This window comes from Ostrinia furnacalis, unplaced genomic scaffold, assembly GCF_004193835.3.
Source record: "Ostrinia furnacalis isolate ACB-3 unplaced genomic scaffold, ASM419383v2 OfSCF1649, whole genome shotgun sequence".
Classification (NCBI taxonomy): domain Eukaryota; kingdom Metazoa; phylum Arthropoda; class Insecta; order Lepidoptera; family Crambidae; genus Ostrinia; species Ostrinia furnacalis.
In genome coordinates, this window is record NW_021131888.1 from 471,997 (window position 1) to 490,476 (window position 18,480).

General features: G+C 38.7%; 1 protein-coding gene across 3 annotated transcripts in view; it reads right to left on the reverse strand.

Moving 5' to 3' along the window:
* LOC114353283 (AT-rich interactive domain-containing protein 5B) overlaps positions 1-18,480 on the reverse strand; it is a 103,406-nt gene that overhangs the window by 17,055 nt on the left and 67,871 nt on the right. For all 3 annotated transcript variants that reach the window (XM_028305203.1, XM_028305201.1, XM_028305202.1), the window contains 4 exons: positions 12,503-12,688; positions 11,545-11,746; positions 1,863-1,986; positions 47-212 (listed from right to left, as the gene is read on the reverse strand). In XM_028305203.1, coding sequence (XP_028161004.1) covers positions 47-212; positions 1,863-1,986; positions 11,545-11,746; positions 12,503-12,688 — 678 coding nt within the window. The remainder of the gene's footprint in view (positions 1-46; positions 213-1,862; positions 1,987-11,544; positions 11,747-12,502; positions 12,689-18,480) is intronic.

Here is an 18,480-nt window from a genome sequence, read left to right on the forward strand (position 1 = left end):
TAGGGCGTTCAAGCACCCTTTAGGTACAAAACTTCTAAAAACTTACCACAGGCGAAGGCGTCCTCAGTCTCTTAGCGACCTCAGTTTGCGAGGGGGGCGGCGGGGATCGCGGGGGGGAGGTGACGTCAATAGTCGCAACGGTCCGCGGGGGGAGGCGGCCGTTGTGCGTCAGACCGTTGCGGCGGGAGTGGTTCTCGTAGGGCAGAAGGAATCTGTAGGTAGAAAGATACTTGTTACGTCATCATCATTACATTAAAAGCCATTTTTATTGTAATCCCAACTAATCCCAACTAATATTATAAATGCGAAAGTAACTCTGTCTGTCTGTCTGTCTGTCTGTTACGCTTTCCCGCTTAAACCTCGCAACCGATTTTGATGAAATTTAGCATAGAGATAGTTTGAGTCCCGGGAAAGAACATAGGATAGTTTTTATCCCGGTTTTTGAAACAGGGACGCGCGCGATAAAGTTTTTCTGTGACAGACAAAAATCCACGCGGGCGAAGCCGCGGGCGGAAAGCTAGTNGTTTTCTAAATAAAGAAAAATAAAATAAAATAAATAAAATTTTGTCTTTAGAGAATTTGACCTATGACCTACTAGGGAGGAGGAATCTGTGGGTAGAAAGATATTAATCATCGTTACATTAAAAGCCATTTTGTCATTAGAGCATTTGACCTACTAGGGAGGAGGAATCTGTGGGTATAGTCTGGTCTGCGAGCACGTAAAATTTTGTCCAATGACCCCAAGCTACCCATCCTTATCGCTAGCGCGTAAGTATTTTGCTGTCGCGCTCGCACACTCCCTGCGGGCGCCCGTCGCACAGTCGCGACAGCAATATAATTACGAGCGAGCGATAAGGATGGGTAGCTTGGGTTCATTCGACGAAATTCTACGTGCTCGCAGACCGGGCTTTAGAAATCAAATTCAAATTCAAATTTCTTTATTCATAACCAGGTGTTTTTACATTTCTATATTGCGATCGAGGAATTCTTTTAAGTAAATAAATACTTGTGGTAGAATATCCCCGCTCTCCATATTAATTTAACATTAATTGACAGTATAAATAATAATTATGACTTAAGATATACATATTATTATTATTTTTTTATATTATTTTTTTATATATTTATATAGAAAGATATTCATCATCGTTACATTAAAAGCCATTTTGTCTTTAGAGCATTGGTTCCCAAACTTATTAGAGACGCGCCCCCTTTCGACCATACAAAAAATTTCGCGCCCCCCCTCCTCCAGTCAAGATTATTTATTGGTCGTATCGAGCAGTCTGGAATGCATTCTCTCAGCGGTCGCAGGTTTTTTATACTTAAGTACTCAGATGGCCCGCGCCCCCCTTTAAAGGACTTTGCGCCACTTTGGGAACCAATGCTTAAGAGGATTTGACCTACTAGGGAAGAATCTATGGGAAGAAGACATACATATCATCATCAGGTCATATTTTTTAAAGCTCATAGCAGTCTTATCAACTCGAAATGGGATTTAAACCATATTGCCTTTGGCGCGCGGTCAACCGCGAGGCGAGGCGTTTAAGTTACGGTACGAATAAGTGTGCGTTGCAGTATGGAGTTTCATACAAAGAATACTGACCACCTCGAGTCGATACAGTACGACCCGTTTCCAGGTTGATAAGCGTCCTTAAATCAACAGTTTGAAACCGGTTTGAAATGGTCGCGTCATGTGTGGTCTCTCAACGGAATCTATGGCAGAAACTTAGATGCAACTCAAAAGTAACTAGAAGTTGCAGTTTCGTTGCAATTGCGTTTCACCGTGTGTTGTGGGCCTAAGGTGTTGACTAAATATTTTTTCTTCATTTCTTCCCAATAAATAAACTACAATTCTCCATTACCTTTCATAATGCCTCCTCGCTCTAGCGGGGTGTTCAACGCTAAGAGCTCGCCACAGCTTATGCCTGCAGACCGCCTCGTACCCGCCTCGGGACGTCACCGACTCGTATAGCACTCGGAGAGATACTGGAACGAAGAAACCATCTGTCATCATCATCGGTGGTAAAACAAGCATATAGTTCCAAAATACTGAACTGTCCTATGGATGACATTGACAGTGGGGCGCCACCGTCAATACCGGATCGCTGGTTCCGATTTTTGCCATGTTGGAAACCATATAGTTGAACGATGGTAGCGCCCCTGTCATTGAGTTTGGTGGGACAGTTCAGCGTGGGTCATCTATAGGCATAACTGGATCAGGGCAAGCATACATTACTAACTCAGGAGGAGAAAAAAATCCAAAATTTCGGGCACTGTTTCTCTAACTATGACCAACTTATACTTTTTTTAGAACGGCAATTTGTACTCAAACGTTTAAAAAGAATATTGGTTGCAAAAATGTAGGAGATTGAGAACAAATTCTCGTTTTTTTTAATAAATTCATTTTTTTTAAGTCAAACCCAGAGGTCGCGAGTTCGATTTCCAGAGGGAATAAGATTTTCTACTCGATTTAGTTGGTAGTAGGGCTTGTCTAACACCCGTATTCACAAACGATGCTTGCTCAAGTGAATCAGCAAATCGAACGCACAGCGTTGAATAGAGCTCTGTGATTGGTTCGTGTGACACCCTCTGCGTCCACGCACACTGTGAGACCTCATAGTAATGTTTGTAAATACGGGCGTAAGTGGTGGACCAGGTTACCTAAGTCGTCGCCATGATAACATTGTTAACAGCTGTGTTTTGGCAGTTGGAGGTAAGATAGCCAGTTCCTCTGTGGTTAAGGATTCTGGATGTAACTCACTTCCACCTTCGGCCTGATGTCACTTCCTTTTTTTTTTCAAGAGATTATTAGTAACATCACAGAACCTTCTCAGCACTTGCCATAATTAGCGCTTCGAGACAAACATATTATGTTTGTCTCGAAGCGCTAGTAGGGCCCAAAAGATAAGGAGACATGTAAAGTGCCCCATAAGGGCTACTTTTTCTTTTTTATTATTTATATTTTGACGTTCATAAGTGCCACTTGTGGTCTAAACTGAATATATGATTTTAATTTTGATTTTTTTTATTTTGAATAATAATAAGTTGGTAACATGCCAAATTTCAGCCCGATCCGTTCAGTGGTTTGGGCTGTGCGTTGATAGATCACTATGTCAGTCAGTCAGTCACCTTTGAGTTACAATATTTTTTTAACAAATTACACCCTTTTTTAATTCAACTATCTAATAGTTACAATATTTAGATTTGTTATTACACAAATTACTAATACTTCCGTTAGCCCCTCGTACTAAACTAAATATGCTTGTATCACGGTGAGCTCACCACAATAGTCGAGCATTGGCGGGGACCGAACCCGCGTTCCTCGGATCACGAGTCGACTATCGTCTTCTTCGGGGATTTATTACATCAATAGTGGATCCGTAGGAGAACCAGAGTGACTGACATAGCCCGCAGAATCGCTAAAATCAAGTGGCAGTGGGCGGGGCACATAGCTCGAAGAGCTGATGGCCGCTGGGGCAGGAAAGTTCTTGAGTGGCGACCACGAGCTGGAAGACGTAGCGTGGGCAGGCCTCCCACTAGGTGGACCGACGATCTGGTGAAGGTCGCGGGAAGTACCTGGATGCAAGCGGCGCAGGACCGGTCTTTGTGGAAATCCTTGGGGGAGGCCTTTGTCCAGCAGTGGACGTCTTTCGGCTGAAACGGATTTATTACTTCGTGCATTTACATAAGCATCAATAAATAATGTGAATTTAATTTACTCACAGTCTTTAAGCGTATGCCCGTGCATNCACGGAGGGTTAAGTTGGTAGTAGGGCTTGTCTTACTCCCGTATTCACAAACGATGCTTGCTCAAGTGAATCAGCAAATTAAACGCACAGCGTTGAATAGAGCTCTGTGATTGGTTCGTGTGACACCCTGTGCGTCCACGCACACTGTGAGACCTCATAGTAATGTTTGTAAATACGGGCGTAAGTCCACCACCAGCCCCCATAGACAAAACGCACTTTTTGATCGAATCGAAAATCGAATCCGGCAAAACTCCATACAAAAAAGGGGTTTTCGACCACTTTTCGACTGGTTTGCGATTATAATTTGCACTTTGTCTAGACCCACTGGTTATCTAAGTCGTCGCCATGAAAACATTGTTAACAGCTGTGTTTTGGCAGTTGGAGGTAAGATAGCCAGTTCCTCTGTGGTTGAGGATTCTGGATGTAACTCACTTCCACCTTCGGCTTGATGTCACTAACTTTCTTTTTTTTTCAAGAGATTATTAGTAACATCACAGAACTTTCTCAGCACTTGCCATATGTTTGTCTCGAAGCGCTAGTAGGGCCCAAAAGATAAGGAGACATGTAAAGTGCCCCATAAGGGCTACTTTTCATAAGTGCCACTTGTGGTCTATAAACTGAATAAATTATTTTAATTTTGATTTTTTTTGATTTTGAATAATAATAAGTTGGTAACATGCCAAATTTCAGCCCGATCCATTCAGTGGTTTGGGCTGTGCGTTGATAGATCACTATGTCAGTCAGTCACCTTTGAGTTATAATATTTAGATTTGTTATTACACAAATTACTAATACTTCCGCTAGCCCCTCGTATTAAACTAAATATGCTTGTATCACGAGTGAGCTCACCACGATAGAGCGTTGGCGGGGACCGAACCCGCGTTCCTCGGATCACGAGTCGACTTCTTCGTGGATTTATTCCATCAATTGTGGATTTATTACTTCGTGGATTTACATAAGCATCAATAAATAATTTGAATTTAATTTACTCACAGTCTTTCAGCGTATGCCCGTGCATAGACTCGTTTCTCTCCCTATAAAACTGTCTGAGCTGCAGCAAGAAGGCTCTGTCCTCGAGAGTGGTGTCTCTCTTCTCCTCTCTCTTTTCCTCTCTCTTGTCCTCTCTCTTGTAGTCGTCCTCGTCGCTGTGCCGGTCCGCTCCGTTGCGGAGGGAAAGACGGCGGGGGGTCGCGACCTGTTATAAGAGGTTAATATAAGATTTATACTATTTTATACAAATAGGTGATTATTTCCTTCATTAGATAAGTCACAGGCTTTATCATTGGGGTTAAAAAAATCCGTTATTAAACATTTGTACTTATTTAAGGAAGGAATGGTGACAGCACGAAAAAAATGCTATTCTGAACAGTAGAATAATATAATTTTTCTTTTTTTTATGAACTCAAGTTAGAACGAGAGCAATAAACCTTTAGCAAATGGAACTCGAACCAACAATCATTCGTTCAGCATTAAACGACCAACAGACCCGTTAATTTTGTTGATTTCAATAAATTAATCTTAGCTTGTAAATGGGTAGGTAGTATTTGTTTGCTGTTAAATGACTGTACAACTGACAACCCAGAAGGCCGTGCCATTGCGTGAGCTTATTGGTGGATTATGTGATTTCTGCTTTTAAGCTAAGTTCATCTTGTTTTGTAATAAGTTTGAGTAACAACAAAAAGAATACTTTTATAATAATCAAATCAGTGCAAATGAATAGATAAAAACATAAGAGTCTGTAATTTTGTGAAGTTTCGAATATTGCCATCCTTCTCACGCAAAGCGAGACGCTAGAATGAGCGACAGTGACAAATAGGCCCGAAACTACTTAAACGTCGTTTCAGAGTAGCCCTAGGTCCTGGAACTTTAAAAATACTCACACTGGGCGTACTCCTCTGGTCATCCGAGTCGTGCTCCGACGACGGCCGCTCGGGCGAGGGGGTGGGGGACGGGTCGCCGGCGCGGGGGGGACGGCGGCGGCGCCCGCGCGGCCGGCCCTTCAGCTTCGGCGCGAACTGGTTGCACACGAACTCGTGACCTTCTAGCTCGGCGTATTCGAATGTGTCCTGAGAGACGAGGATAGCTATAGCTTCAAGTATCGTCGACGTATTTTTTTATGATGATTAGTTATTTGTTATTGCACAAATTACTAAAGGTTCGGCCAAACCAACGCGATCAGCCGACGTGCAGCGATGGCAACCAGACTTAAATGCATTGATCGCCATCGCTGCACGCCGGCTGATCGTGTGTGATCGCGTTAGTTTGGCCGAACCTTATTACTCCCTCCCATTAGCCCCTCGTACTAAGTTAAATATGCTTGTGTCCACGAGTTTGCTCACCACAATAGTCCGGTGGAGATCGAACCCGCGTTCCCCGGATCACGAGTCGGCCAGTCCGACCCCTTCACCGTTCGGCTATCGTGGCTTCAAAATCGTGGATTAGCTTGGGATAGGTAGATACGATTTTTTAAAAAGCATATCAACAATTCGTTAATGCATATAACTCCTTAACTATCAAATTCGGTGGTGTGAGCAGTCTCAGGGTACAGGACAGATTAGCAGAAAAGACCTTGCTGATTGAAGATATGACCATTTATGAAGGGCGCAGTCATAAAAGCTTGTAGGTACATCTCAAAGACTGTAAACCCTTGAAAAGGAGGCTTACAATAGTGACTGTTTCTTGCGCTGCTTCTTTTCGGCATTGTCCCGTAGCAGTGGTAGGGTTAATACTGGGACGTGTAAAAGTGCTTTTTTAAAGCCAATTTACAAAAATAAATGATTTTTTTACTAGTGTATAAAATGCTACTTCCAGCACTGACATACCTTGCAGTACAAGATCCTGGTGTTATGCGTGGGCGCGGCGTACCCTCCCAACGCGGCGACCAGCGAGTCTCTCAGCCAGTCGCCCTGCACGCCCTCCAGTCGAGACAGCAGCGCTCTGTACCGGCAGTACCGGGGGTAGGAGAACACCACCACGCCTGGGCTGTCTGGGTCCACTGGAACAGAATAAACGCTTTTGTGATGAAACGACCCAATGAATATTAAAAAAATGGGTCAAGGAACTTAAGGATTCATAGTCGAAAGCCATCTCATCGAAGATCGCAAGGGCTGCATAACGAAGAGGCGCAAAGAAGGGCTAGGAAGAAAAGTCCCCTCTGTAAATGGTACGTTCCTAGTAAACCAACTTAATGGAAACCGGCCTAAAAACTGATGACAGTGCGATAGTGCGACCAATTTGAACTGATATTGCACTGTTTTTGAATCATGTTCATTTACGAACACCTAATGGTTTTTAATCCACCATCTATTACACACCATGCATTCGATTAAACGCATTTTTTTTTAAATAAATCATTTTCCCACCAAAAAGTCCAAAAAAACTTCATTTATTTCTTACCGTTGGAATTTTTCTCCTTCTCAACATCGCTGAAGTCCAGTTTGGTATGGTGTAGGGGGGCCGTGTGCCGTGGGTCAACAGGGGGGGCACAGGCGCCCCTCCACACCGCTCGGAGCCCCCACCGCCAGTCTTCGGTCATAATACATCTAGAGTGACTTACCAATAGAATTCTTTTCTTTCTCAACATCGCTTAAATCCAGCTTAGTGTGGTGTAAGGGGGCCGTGTGCCGTGGGTCCGCAGGGGGGGCACAGGCGCCCCTCCACACCACTCAGAACCCCCTACCGCCATTCCCAAGCTAAGCAGGTCATAATACATCTAGAGTGACTTACCAATAGAATTCTTTTCCTTCTCAACATCGCTGAAGTCCAGCTTAGTGTGGTGTAAGGGGGCCGTGTGGCGGGGGTCCGCAGGGGGGGCACAGGCGCCCCTCCACACCGCTCGGAGCCCCCACCGCCAGTCTTCTCCGTTGCACACCCAGCTGAGCAGGTCATCGGCTCGTAGGACCACTTTCTCGTTGATGGCTAGGACTTCGTCCTGGAAAGATAGAGAAGGAACATTATAATAGGACAGGAAGAAAGGGACATTACATTTATTACAAAAAAGTGAATTAAAAAAAATCTATACAGTTCAGTCGACAAATAGTTCGTGACACCCAAAGTGTCCAAAAAAAGATTAAGCTGCATGTTTCATACAAGGCTGTATCTTTCTTCAATAAAGATAATGTAAATAAATAAATAACATTTTTAAAAAATCGCAACACGTCAACATTGTGTTGTTTAACTACATTATGTGCAAGATAAGGAGTTTTAAGAGCGTTTGAAAATAAAAGAAAGAAAGGCAAGAATCTTTCTTTATTTTAATTTCAAATACAAAATAAATTTTTGATTTGATAAGATTAGATTTATCCTCTTACTTATTATTGTGAATGTGTAAGTTATTTTAACCACAATGTTCAACATTTCTATTAAATTAATTAAATTATAAATATTGGGGGTAAAGAAAAAACCTTTGAGAACCCAAGACCAAAAACGTAACAAAACAAACAGCTACGTTGCTAGGCAACGGCTTTTAGCTTTTATAGTGAAGCACGTGACTAATCTACAAAAGAGATAAAGTAAGTTTGTTTGTATTGTAACAAGTAATCTTTGCAACTAATGAACCGATTTTTTATTTGTATTATAGGTACACTTATTAAATTAGTTCTAACATCAGTATCATAATAGTATAATTTTTAAAATATTATGTACTCCTCATATGATTACAGTGTTAGGCACCATCTTAATTTAAGTTTAAAACAAACTGCATACAAAATATACCGGTTATTGTCAGTTATTGTGATAGTTACGGTTAAAGTAAGTTGGTGTCGTGTAAGTAACATTAATTCAGACGAAGCGATGTCGAACAAAAACTATTATTGTCTACTAATACACTGTTTATCCAGGATCCTCGGCCAGTCGGCCTTCTGAAACCCGACCAGTGAAGGTCGCAATCCCGGAGGATAGCTAACTGTCTTCGAACCCGCAACGGCCGCAACGAATTTAATCAGAAGAATTAAGTTCGACAAGGGCTTGTTCTCAGTCCGCCTGGCTAGCTACCACCATCTTACTCTTACCTAAGTCTGTCGCCATAACAACAATGTTAACAGCATTGTTGTGTTCCGGCAGTTAGAGGTAAGATAGCCAGTTCCTCCGTGGTTGAGGATTCCGGGTGAAGCTCGCTTCCACTTTCGGCCTGACAATAAATGGGCCAGTGCTGAGAAGAAGCAGCGCAAGAAACTCAGTCACCATTGTCAGCCTCTTTTTCAAGGGTTTGGTCTTTGAAATACATAGATAAAAATATTGATGCGAGCTAGAAGTTTCTAAGTTTTAGCCAAATAATTATGTTATCAAGGACATTAAATGTTTAATAAATTAATACTAATTTCGTAGGTTTCCTAATTCAGAAAATCCTAACATTTTCTTTTAATTTTACACTTTGTTCTTTGATGTTATTGAAAATGTTTGTTATCTGTCTGTCTGTTACGCTTTCAAACCTAAACCACTGAACGATTTTGATAAAATAGAGATAGTTTGAATCCCGGGAAAAGGCAAAAGGTTAGTTTTCCCGGTTTTTGAAACAGTGACAGTGAAAGTTTTTTTGTGACGGACGAATTTAAAAAATATCTATTATACTTATGTAATATTAGTAAAATTAGCATACTGATATTAAAAGAATGGACACACAATCCTGAATACTGAAACTATACCAGAAATGAGCGAAGCCAGGGCACTGATATAGTATTATTTTTGTCTGGAACGACTTATTCCTAAAATCCACGCGGGCAGAAGCGAAATTATTGAACAGGGGGCGGTGGGGGCACAGGGGGGGATTAAGGGACTATTTTTATTAAACTGATTTTTTCAATTTTAATCAGATTACTAAAAATGTATTTTAATGCAGATTTAGCTGTCTATGTTATCTTTTTTAATATGTAGTTGGATATTTTTTGATACATTTTGACCGATTTTAGTTACTTTTTCAAGGTTTTTAAAAAAGAACATTTCTGTTGGGACTAACTTGACCTTAAAATTAAAGTTAAATAAATAAATGTGTCTGTAAATGGCCGGACTGAATTGAACCAATTATTCTGTTGTATTTTTTCCTATATTTCTAGGAGTCCAAAAAAAGTTAATACAAAGCTGTAAGAACTCAATTAAGCACTCCATTTTTCTATTTCCTATCCAAGTAAAACATAAATACAGAACATTTTGAAGCTTAGATGATTTTTAACTGAAGAATAACTATGGAACATTGACAGATTAATGGAAAATAAGTCAAAATGACAAGTTTATGTTTTAGTTAAAACAAATATCTGACGATTGAAAAATCAACCCTAATTTGAACCTTAAAAAAATATCCACCCTTAATCCGGCCCTGCTTCATTCTAAAAGGTGGTGGGGGTAGAACTAAAATTGCTTTCAAATAAGTAACCAACCCATGGGGATTATTCTGTGCTTGCGGCGCGATCTCGTAACCATATCGTTTTTAAATTGAATTACAAGTCATAATATTATAATAGATTTTTTTTTATGTGACAGGAGGCAAACTTTTATTATTGAGTAATTAATATGATAATACAATATTTAATTCAAATTCAATTACTATACTTGTAAAATTGCAAACTCAACTTTAAGGCTGAGATGCGCCACATAACTTTGACCGTAACTATGACGATAACCGGTGTTTTTTGTATGGAGTTTGACAGATTTTTGACGTTTGTCAAAGTTAAAGTAGGATGGTGCAACCCAGCCTTAAAGTTTAAAATGTATAGCCTGACCAGGAACATAAAAACCCTGGCATAGAGGCGCTTCAATTGCATTTGATAGTGCAACACTGAGTACAGTCGTACCTGTGTTAAATTAATAGGCTAACTTTATGTTTCAGGATTCAGGATTACGGGCTAATTTGATATTTTCATAAATTAACGAAAAAATATTATTATAGGTAACCTGGTTTAAATAAATTAAATGAAACCATCAATCGAACTAGTAGGATTTATTTTATTATTCATCAATAATCAAATTCAGAACTTGAATATTCAACTGCAATGTCTGCTCATGAACGCTTCGGGCTACTTTTTCTTTTTTATTATTTATATTTTGACGTTCATAAGTGCCACTTGTGGTCTAAACTGAATATATGATTTTAATTTTGATTTTTTTTATTTTGAATAATAATAAGTTGGTAACATGCCAAATTTCAGCCCGATCCGTTCAGTGGTTTGGGCTGTGCGTTGATAGATCACTATGTCAGTCAGTCAGTCACCTTTGAGTTACAATATTTTTTTAACAAATTACACCCTTTTTTAATTCAACTATCTAATAGTTACAATATTTAGATTTGTTATTACACAAATTACTAATACTTCCGTTAGCCCCTCGTACTAAACTAAATATGCTTGTATCACGGTGAGCTCACCACAATAGTCGAGCATTGGCGGGGACCGAACCCGCGTTCCTCGGATCACGAGTCGACTATCGTCTTCTTCGGGGATTTATTACATCAATAGTGGATCCGTAGGAGAACCAGAGTGACTGACATAGCCCGCAGAATCGCTAAAATCAAGTGGCAGTGGGCGGGGCACATAGCTCGAAGAGCTGACGGCCGCTGGGGCAGGAAAGTTCTTGAGTGGCGACCACGAGCTGGAAGACGTAGCGTGGGCAGGCCTCCCACTAGGTGGACCGACGATCTGGTGAAGGTCGCGGGAAGTACCTGGATGCAAGCGGCGCAGGACCGGTCTTTGTGGAAATCCTTGGGGGAGGCCTTTGTCCAGCAGTGGACGTCTTTCGGCTGAAACGGATTTATTACTTCGTGCATTTACATAAGCATCAATAAATAATGTGAATTTAATTTACTCACAGTCTTTAAGCGTATGCCCGTGCATAGACTCGTTCCTTTCCCTATAAAACTGTCTGAGCTGCAGCAAGAAGGCTCTGTCCTCGAGAGTGGTGTCTCTCTTCTCCTCTCTCTTTCCCTCTTTCGTCTCCTCTCTTTTGTAGTCGTCCTCGTCGCTGTGCCGGTCCGCTCCGTTGCGGAGGGAGAGACGGCGGGGGGTCGCGACCTAAAAAGGGGGGATAAATAAGACACACAAATAAGTTGGATGGTAAATAATAGAAAAACCATCATTTATAATGTAGTTAAAGAAAATTCTCTGCTGCTGTAGTTAAAAAATGATATAAATGCACAATTACACAGAATAATGCCATTTTTTAAATAGAATCTACTCATGATAGTGAATTTTTATAGTTGATTCTGTACAACTGACAATCCAGGAGGAAATCTGGTTTCAAAGGATCAGGATCGCTTCATTGCTGATATCTGCTTTTCAGCCTAGGCGCAGACCATCGATTTTTTGTCGGCCGATAGTTTAGTCGGGCAGTTAATCTAATAAAATAATGATATCAAATTTCTGACTTTACCATTACATACCATTTATATGAACATGTTAACATGGGCTAGTGTCGGCTCATATACCCATTCACTTAACACCCTGTATATTAACTTTTGTAAAGTGTAAATTAAGATTTAACTTTTAGCGAGGTTACTCTGAACGACATTGTCCGAAGTTTGAGCACGAGCGACGCCGGTGACAGATTTATTTTTAATTCATTTTATTTATTAGGACAACCAACAAGACAAACACGCATAGGTACATGGAATTACTATAACTAAAATTGCTTAGAACTAAGTGTTGTCTTAATTAAATGTTGCCACGGCATGCAATGTGGACATTATGATAATGTGGCATTACAGATTACAGGCCCGAAACTACCTAAACATCGTTTCGGAGTAGTCCTGGAACTTTAAAAATACTCACACTGGGCGTACTCCTCTGGTCATCCGAGTCGTGCTCCGACGACGGCCGCTCGGGCGAGGGGGTGGGGGACGGGTCGCCGGCGCGGGGGGGACGGCGGCGGCGCCCGCGCGGCCGGCCCTTCAACTTGGGCGCAAACTGGTTGCACACGAACTCGTGGCCTTCTAGCTCGGCGTATTCGAATGTGTCCTGGGAGACAAAATTAAAATGTTAAATCGAAATTCCTTTGTTTTCATGGACTATTCTACAGGGTGTTAGGTAAATGGGTATATGAGCCGACACTAGCCCATGGTAACATGGGCATATAAATGGTATGGTGAAGTCAGAAATTTGATATCATCATTTAATTTTTTTTAATTTTCATACAAAATAAATTTGATAAAATCGATTTGTATGAAAAATAAAATAATTAAAATGAAGATATCAATTTTCTGACTTCACCATACCATTTATATGACTATGTTAACATGGGCTAGTGTCGGCTCATACACCCATTTACCTAACACCCTGTATAGTGCTTAGAAATCGTCAAATATTAGCAGGGTGTCCACTGCAAATGTTCGAAAAAATTCCCTGACTTTCCCTGACAATTTTTTCAAAATTCCCTGACCAACTATGTAGTATGTATAAGGAAAAAAATCTATCTCAATTATTTTTTAACTTACACAATAAATTATGAAATTCGACGAAAATTGACACCCCTTATGATATTTTACATTACCACGACCACAATTTTTCAATTATTCCTGATTTTCTGTTTATATCGGCAACTTAAGTAGTGCTGCTGTTCACCCCAACTCTTCAAACCCCCAGAATCCTTGCAGTTTTTACACAAAANTCAAACTTCTAATGCTCGTAACTCAGTTCAGACTGAGTTTAGAGGTATACATGCCATAGTAAGTTTGGTTTATTACACTATTTTGTAATCAAAAAACAAAGTTTGGTCGATGGCCGCGCGTAAAAAAAAAGACGCCACCTTCCATACAAAATCTGGCATTGCCATTTTGCAAGTTTCCTTTTAAAACGTAGGTGCTCACTAAGAACGGATCTTACGAAACTCCACCCCTAAGGGGGTAAAACGGGATCCACGCGTACGAAATTGAACGGATCAGGACACTGGGAATGAGATCCTGAAAAAACAGAATGACTGCGTGGAATCAAGCCTTAAGGAAAACACCCTCTTCTTTATAATAATATAAATTGGTAGATGCTACTAATATTATAAATGCGAAAGTCTGGATGTTTGTTACTCTTTCACGTAAAAACTACTGAATGGATTTTGATAAAACAGTATTATTCTTTATAACCCAGAATAACATAGGCTATAATTTATGACGATCTGTGACAAACGAAATTTCACGTGGGTGAAGCCGCGGGCAAAAGCTAGTAATAATATAAATTGGTAGATTTCTAATAAACTTGAATAATCAAATCAACTCAAACGAAACCGCGATATATTACTATAGTGACTATACCATTGACTATAACTTAAGCACCTTAAAACTATAGTTTTCGTGAAAAAACATACCTCGTACAAGGATAGATGTATTAACAATTAAATTTAACACACTGTCGTTGTGTGTGTGAAGGTAAACGAGTAAAGGGTGTTCTAAAAATCGCGTTTTTGTGCCAAAGCGCTTTTTAAAAGCCTATTTGCAACAATTAGTTTTATGAGTTTAAGTAGACGACAAATTAAGATAAACATGTAGCTAGATGCTAGCATATAATTTAATATTGGTTCGTGAGTAGGAATAATATGAGAGAGGTCGCAGGCAGGCCCCAAACAATACAAATATTTTAAACTAGTAATTATTATTAACATGGCACTAGATGACGCCATGTAAAGTACTCAAGTTATTATAAAATTGGTGGAATGTACATTATTATTAGTGGTTATATTTGACAATATCAGGAATATTGCTAGAATTTTTCAATGTTTTTAGGATAAATAGAATTTTAGGACTATTATAGTCCCGTTATTTTTTTATTATGCTTTAATAATGACATTTGAACATAAAGCATTCTCGAACAGTTTACCTTCGTTAGCCCCTCGTACTAAGCTATAAATATGCTTGTGTTACAAGTGGGCGCACCACAATAGTCGAATTTTAATATTCTCTGTAATTAGTCGCGTACACTATTATAAAGAGGATAGATTTGACTGTTTGTTTGTATTGAATAAGCTCCGAAACTGCTGGACCGATTTGAAAAAGTATTAGACGGTACGAACTTCGCTGGTCAGCAATAATTGCATTTGGGACATGTATAAGCGTCCTGGAAAGGGCCTAAGCACAGAATAAAAGCTTTAACTTCGAGTAATTGATGTTTACAGCCGAACCCGCGTGCTATCGCTAGTATACCGCAACATTTTGGCAACACCCTATGCACTGACATGTGACACGCACACACACGCGGAATTGATAGCGAGTCGGATCTATGCGGTGCAACGCCCTGGTTGGGATCGGGACACACTGGGCGGGTTTGTTTTGTGAATATTTTTTTGTTATTTTTAATCAAAATACTGTTTCTGACACCAACATTTATTGTCACGATCGGGGTGTTATTGTCAGGAATACTAGTAAGCGAAATATTTAAAATAAACAAATGATAAAAACAGTTTTTTTCTGTCAGAACGATCTCTTCATATTTGTAAATAAGAAATTTCATGAAAAAACTGTTAATGGTAATTAAACTACCATTTAACTACTATTGTAAGTATTTCTAATATTTAATAAAAAAACGTTTTTAACCCTTAACTGGTATCGTAAATTGGACATACGTAACTGGTATCGTGGGGGCCGCGCGGCCCCCATACTTTGTTTGCTTCTAGCAAGCATGTTTTACCTATATACTTGAATAAATGCTCATAAATGATAAATATCAGGCTCGTTCTATATAATCATGTAGTTTTTATTTTATTAAATCTTCCTACTTATATACTTCAAGACATTACATAATAGTAACAACTTTTTACGTAATATTTTTTAACGTTACAAATATCTATGAAACATATCGTTTAGAAAGTTATAACCAAAAATATTATTATTTTAATTAATCCATAATAATGTGATCTTAATAATAAATAACGTTTTAATGTAATGTTTAATAAAAATAATAAGTATATTATATAAATAAAAACATAAATATTATTTTGACAAACATTAGCAGGTGCTGGTGGATTTTCAGACCACTTGTATTTATTTTTTCATAGTAGCTGGATTGACTAGGTCCTACCTAGGTCTTCATTTTCACTCTCTGAAGAAAAAACTTCAGAATCAGAATCAATTTCCTCATTATCGACCGAATATTGTTTATTGGGTCTTCACAATGACCTATAATTTTATTATCACTATTTTCTTCTTCTTGCATGCTACTAGTCACTAATTTGGAATCAAAAACTTCGTTCTAGGTATCTTCTATTGTTTTATCACTTAAAAGTCATCAATACTGCAAAAAAACAAAAAACAAATAAAAATTGCCATGAAAAAAAAACTAACGTAACTGGTATTGTGGGGGCCGCGCGGACCCCAACACGTGCATATCTTCGTCCTGGTGAATGATGCAGTGCTGAAACGCCTGCACCAGACGCGAGTAGCGCCGAAATGAGAATACCAAAAATTTTGGCTGCCCACAATGCGTAGCTTCTTAGAAATCAAAGAAAACGTCATGCGTGGGGGCCGCGCGGCCCCCACGATACCAGTTAAGGGTTAAGTACGTAAGTTTATTATTACTTGTTATCTGGTGCCTATAGTGCAAGAAACATTTCTTATTTAGAGTGCCGTGTAAAATGATAATATTTTAACTTTCTAGGGCTAGTTATAGGACTAGTTAATACCAATTTAATGATAATAGCATATTTTTAATTCTTAGCAGACTAATAAAATATTAACATAACTTACACAAATTGCAAGTGTGTCTTTCTCAAATATAAATGATTATTTTTATTTAGTTTATCTGGACAAAGGCTAAAAATGGATTAATTTTAAATCCATTTTTAGCCTTTGTCCAGATAAACCTCGCGCCCGGTGTGCCGCGGCCGGGCCGGCATAAATTCCCAATAACACGAAATGGCGGCGCGGGGCGGGGGGAGGCGCAGGCACGGACTAAGGGCACGGATTATTATTATTATTACTTCTTTAATTTTATTGCTTTGAATTATCTCGATTATATTGATAAAAGAACTTAGATACCTACGCATATTAGCGGGACTTTCTAAGTAATCTTACATATTTTTTCTACATTTTGTTTAAAATCATTATTATTTCGTTGTTAATTTGACTGTAGCTGAATAAAGAGTTTTATTTTACTCAATTAAAGTCGTGTTTTATTACGAAACTTGCTTAAGCCCGCGAATTCATCCACGTTTTATCATAACCTGTGTGCGAGCCTAATTTAGTCTTTGAAATTAATATTTCATTAAAATCGGATAGCCATGGAAGAAAGACCCGTCATTAGGGGATTGTTTGTAATAGATACATTTGTAACTTGTGACAATCAATAACTTTAATAAATCTAACAAAATAAGAGAGGGACATGTAAATTGAAATATTACATCAAAAATATTACAAGCTAAGTTCATCATTTTATAAACTACCTCATAGAACTAAAATTTTCGGTAAGAAACCTTTTGCTGAATACATTATTATTACATTACATTTGCAATTATGTTTATTACACAGATACACAGAATAATGCTAGATAATACGTAATTAAGTACCAATATCACACCAAATAAATAATCTCTCTTATTAAAATCTATTATTATTACTTCACTTCACAATAAACAAAACCAGTAGCCGTTTCGCCAAACCATTAAAATTTGCTCCCGAGTGCGGCCCTGTCCCAAAACAGAGAAAGATGAGAGTCGGTCTCGTACGCCGACCGAGACCGCTTGATCCTTGCTGTTATATAATCGAGTTGTAACAAAGAATATTAATTTTTATGTCAATGTTATTTTAAATATTATTTTCAGGATCAAAGTTACATTAAAAAAGGTGAGGCAAAATGAAGTTAAAAGAAAGAAACGTTTATTTGATACGAAAATGTAACTATTTCAATAATTATTATTAAAATAAGGTAATAGTAATACAACTGATAAGCAACTTTTAATTTCAAAATGAATTTAAGTGTGTAGGGAACTATAAATATTATCTAAATAATGAAAATGTACAAGTTATACCTTTTAATCATTTAGATAAAATTGTGATCAATTTTTTTTTTAAATAAATATACCAGGACCACAACTAAAACAAGACAGAACATTTTTATTGAATGTGTATTAATGTTTGACTATTTACTTCACACCTAACACCAATCACGATAAATCCAGCTAAGTATTTTCTAGACCGAGCATAAAATAGAGAAGGCATGCATGTTCGTAATTTTAATATTAAATGAACAGCTAAGCCTAAGAGATTAGAGAAGCTTTCTTCAGTGAAATTCATTTTAATCCGAGTCTAATTCTTGTATCTTTAATCTTAAATGCTTTTATTCGAAATAAAGATAATGGAAACGAATTTGTCTGGATTTCCCGGAGAAATTACAGTGAGGAAAACCATATTAAATTCCGACAAAAAATTATAGTAAATAAAGAATGTATTAGTAAACAACATTGCTTTATTGATACGTTTACGGACGCCTNGCCTATTATTTTTAAAATATGACACATAGATTTTTTTTTATATTTTTCTGATAACCAGCACAACTTGCCTCAACACCCAGTTCCGGCTTGACGTTACATTACGGGACACCCTGTATAACTCCTCGTGGCAAGCTTGTATGGGTGCAGACCCTCTTTTTCCAGTTGATAAGGACTGTAGAAGTCCGCCACTGTACAATTGTATGTGCAAAAGTGTAAATAAAATAAATAAAAATAAATAAGGGCCCCCTGGCTCCTTAGGTGCCCAGAGCCCTTTAGGTTAAAGACGACCTTGTATGGGGGTTCACCACAAGAGTCAAGCAGCGGCGGGGATCGAACTCTT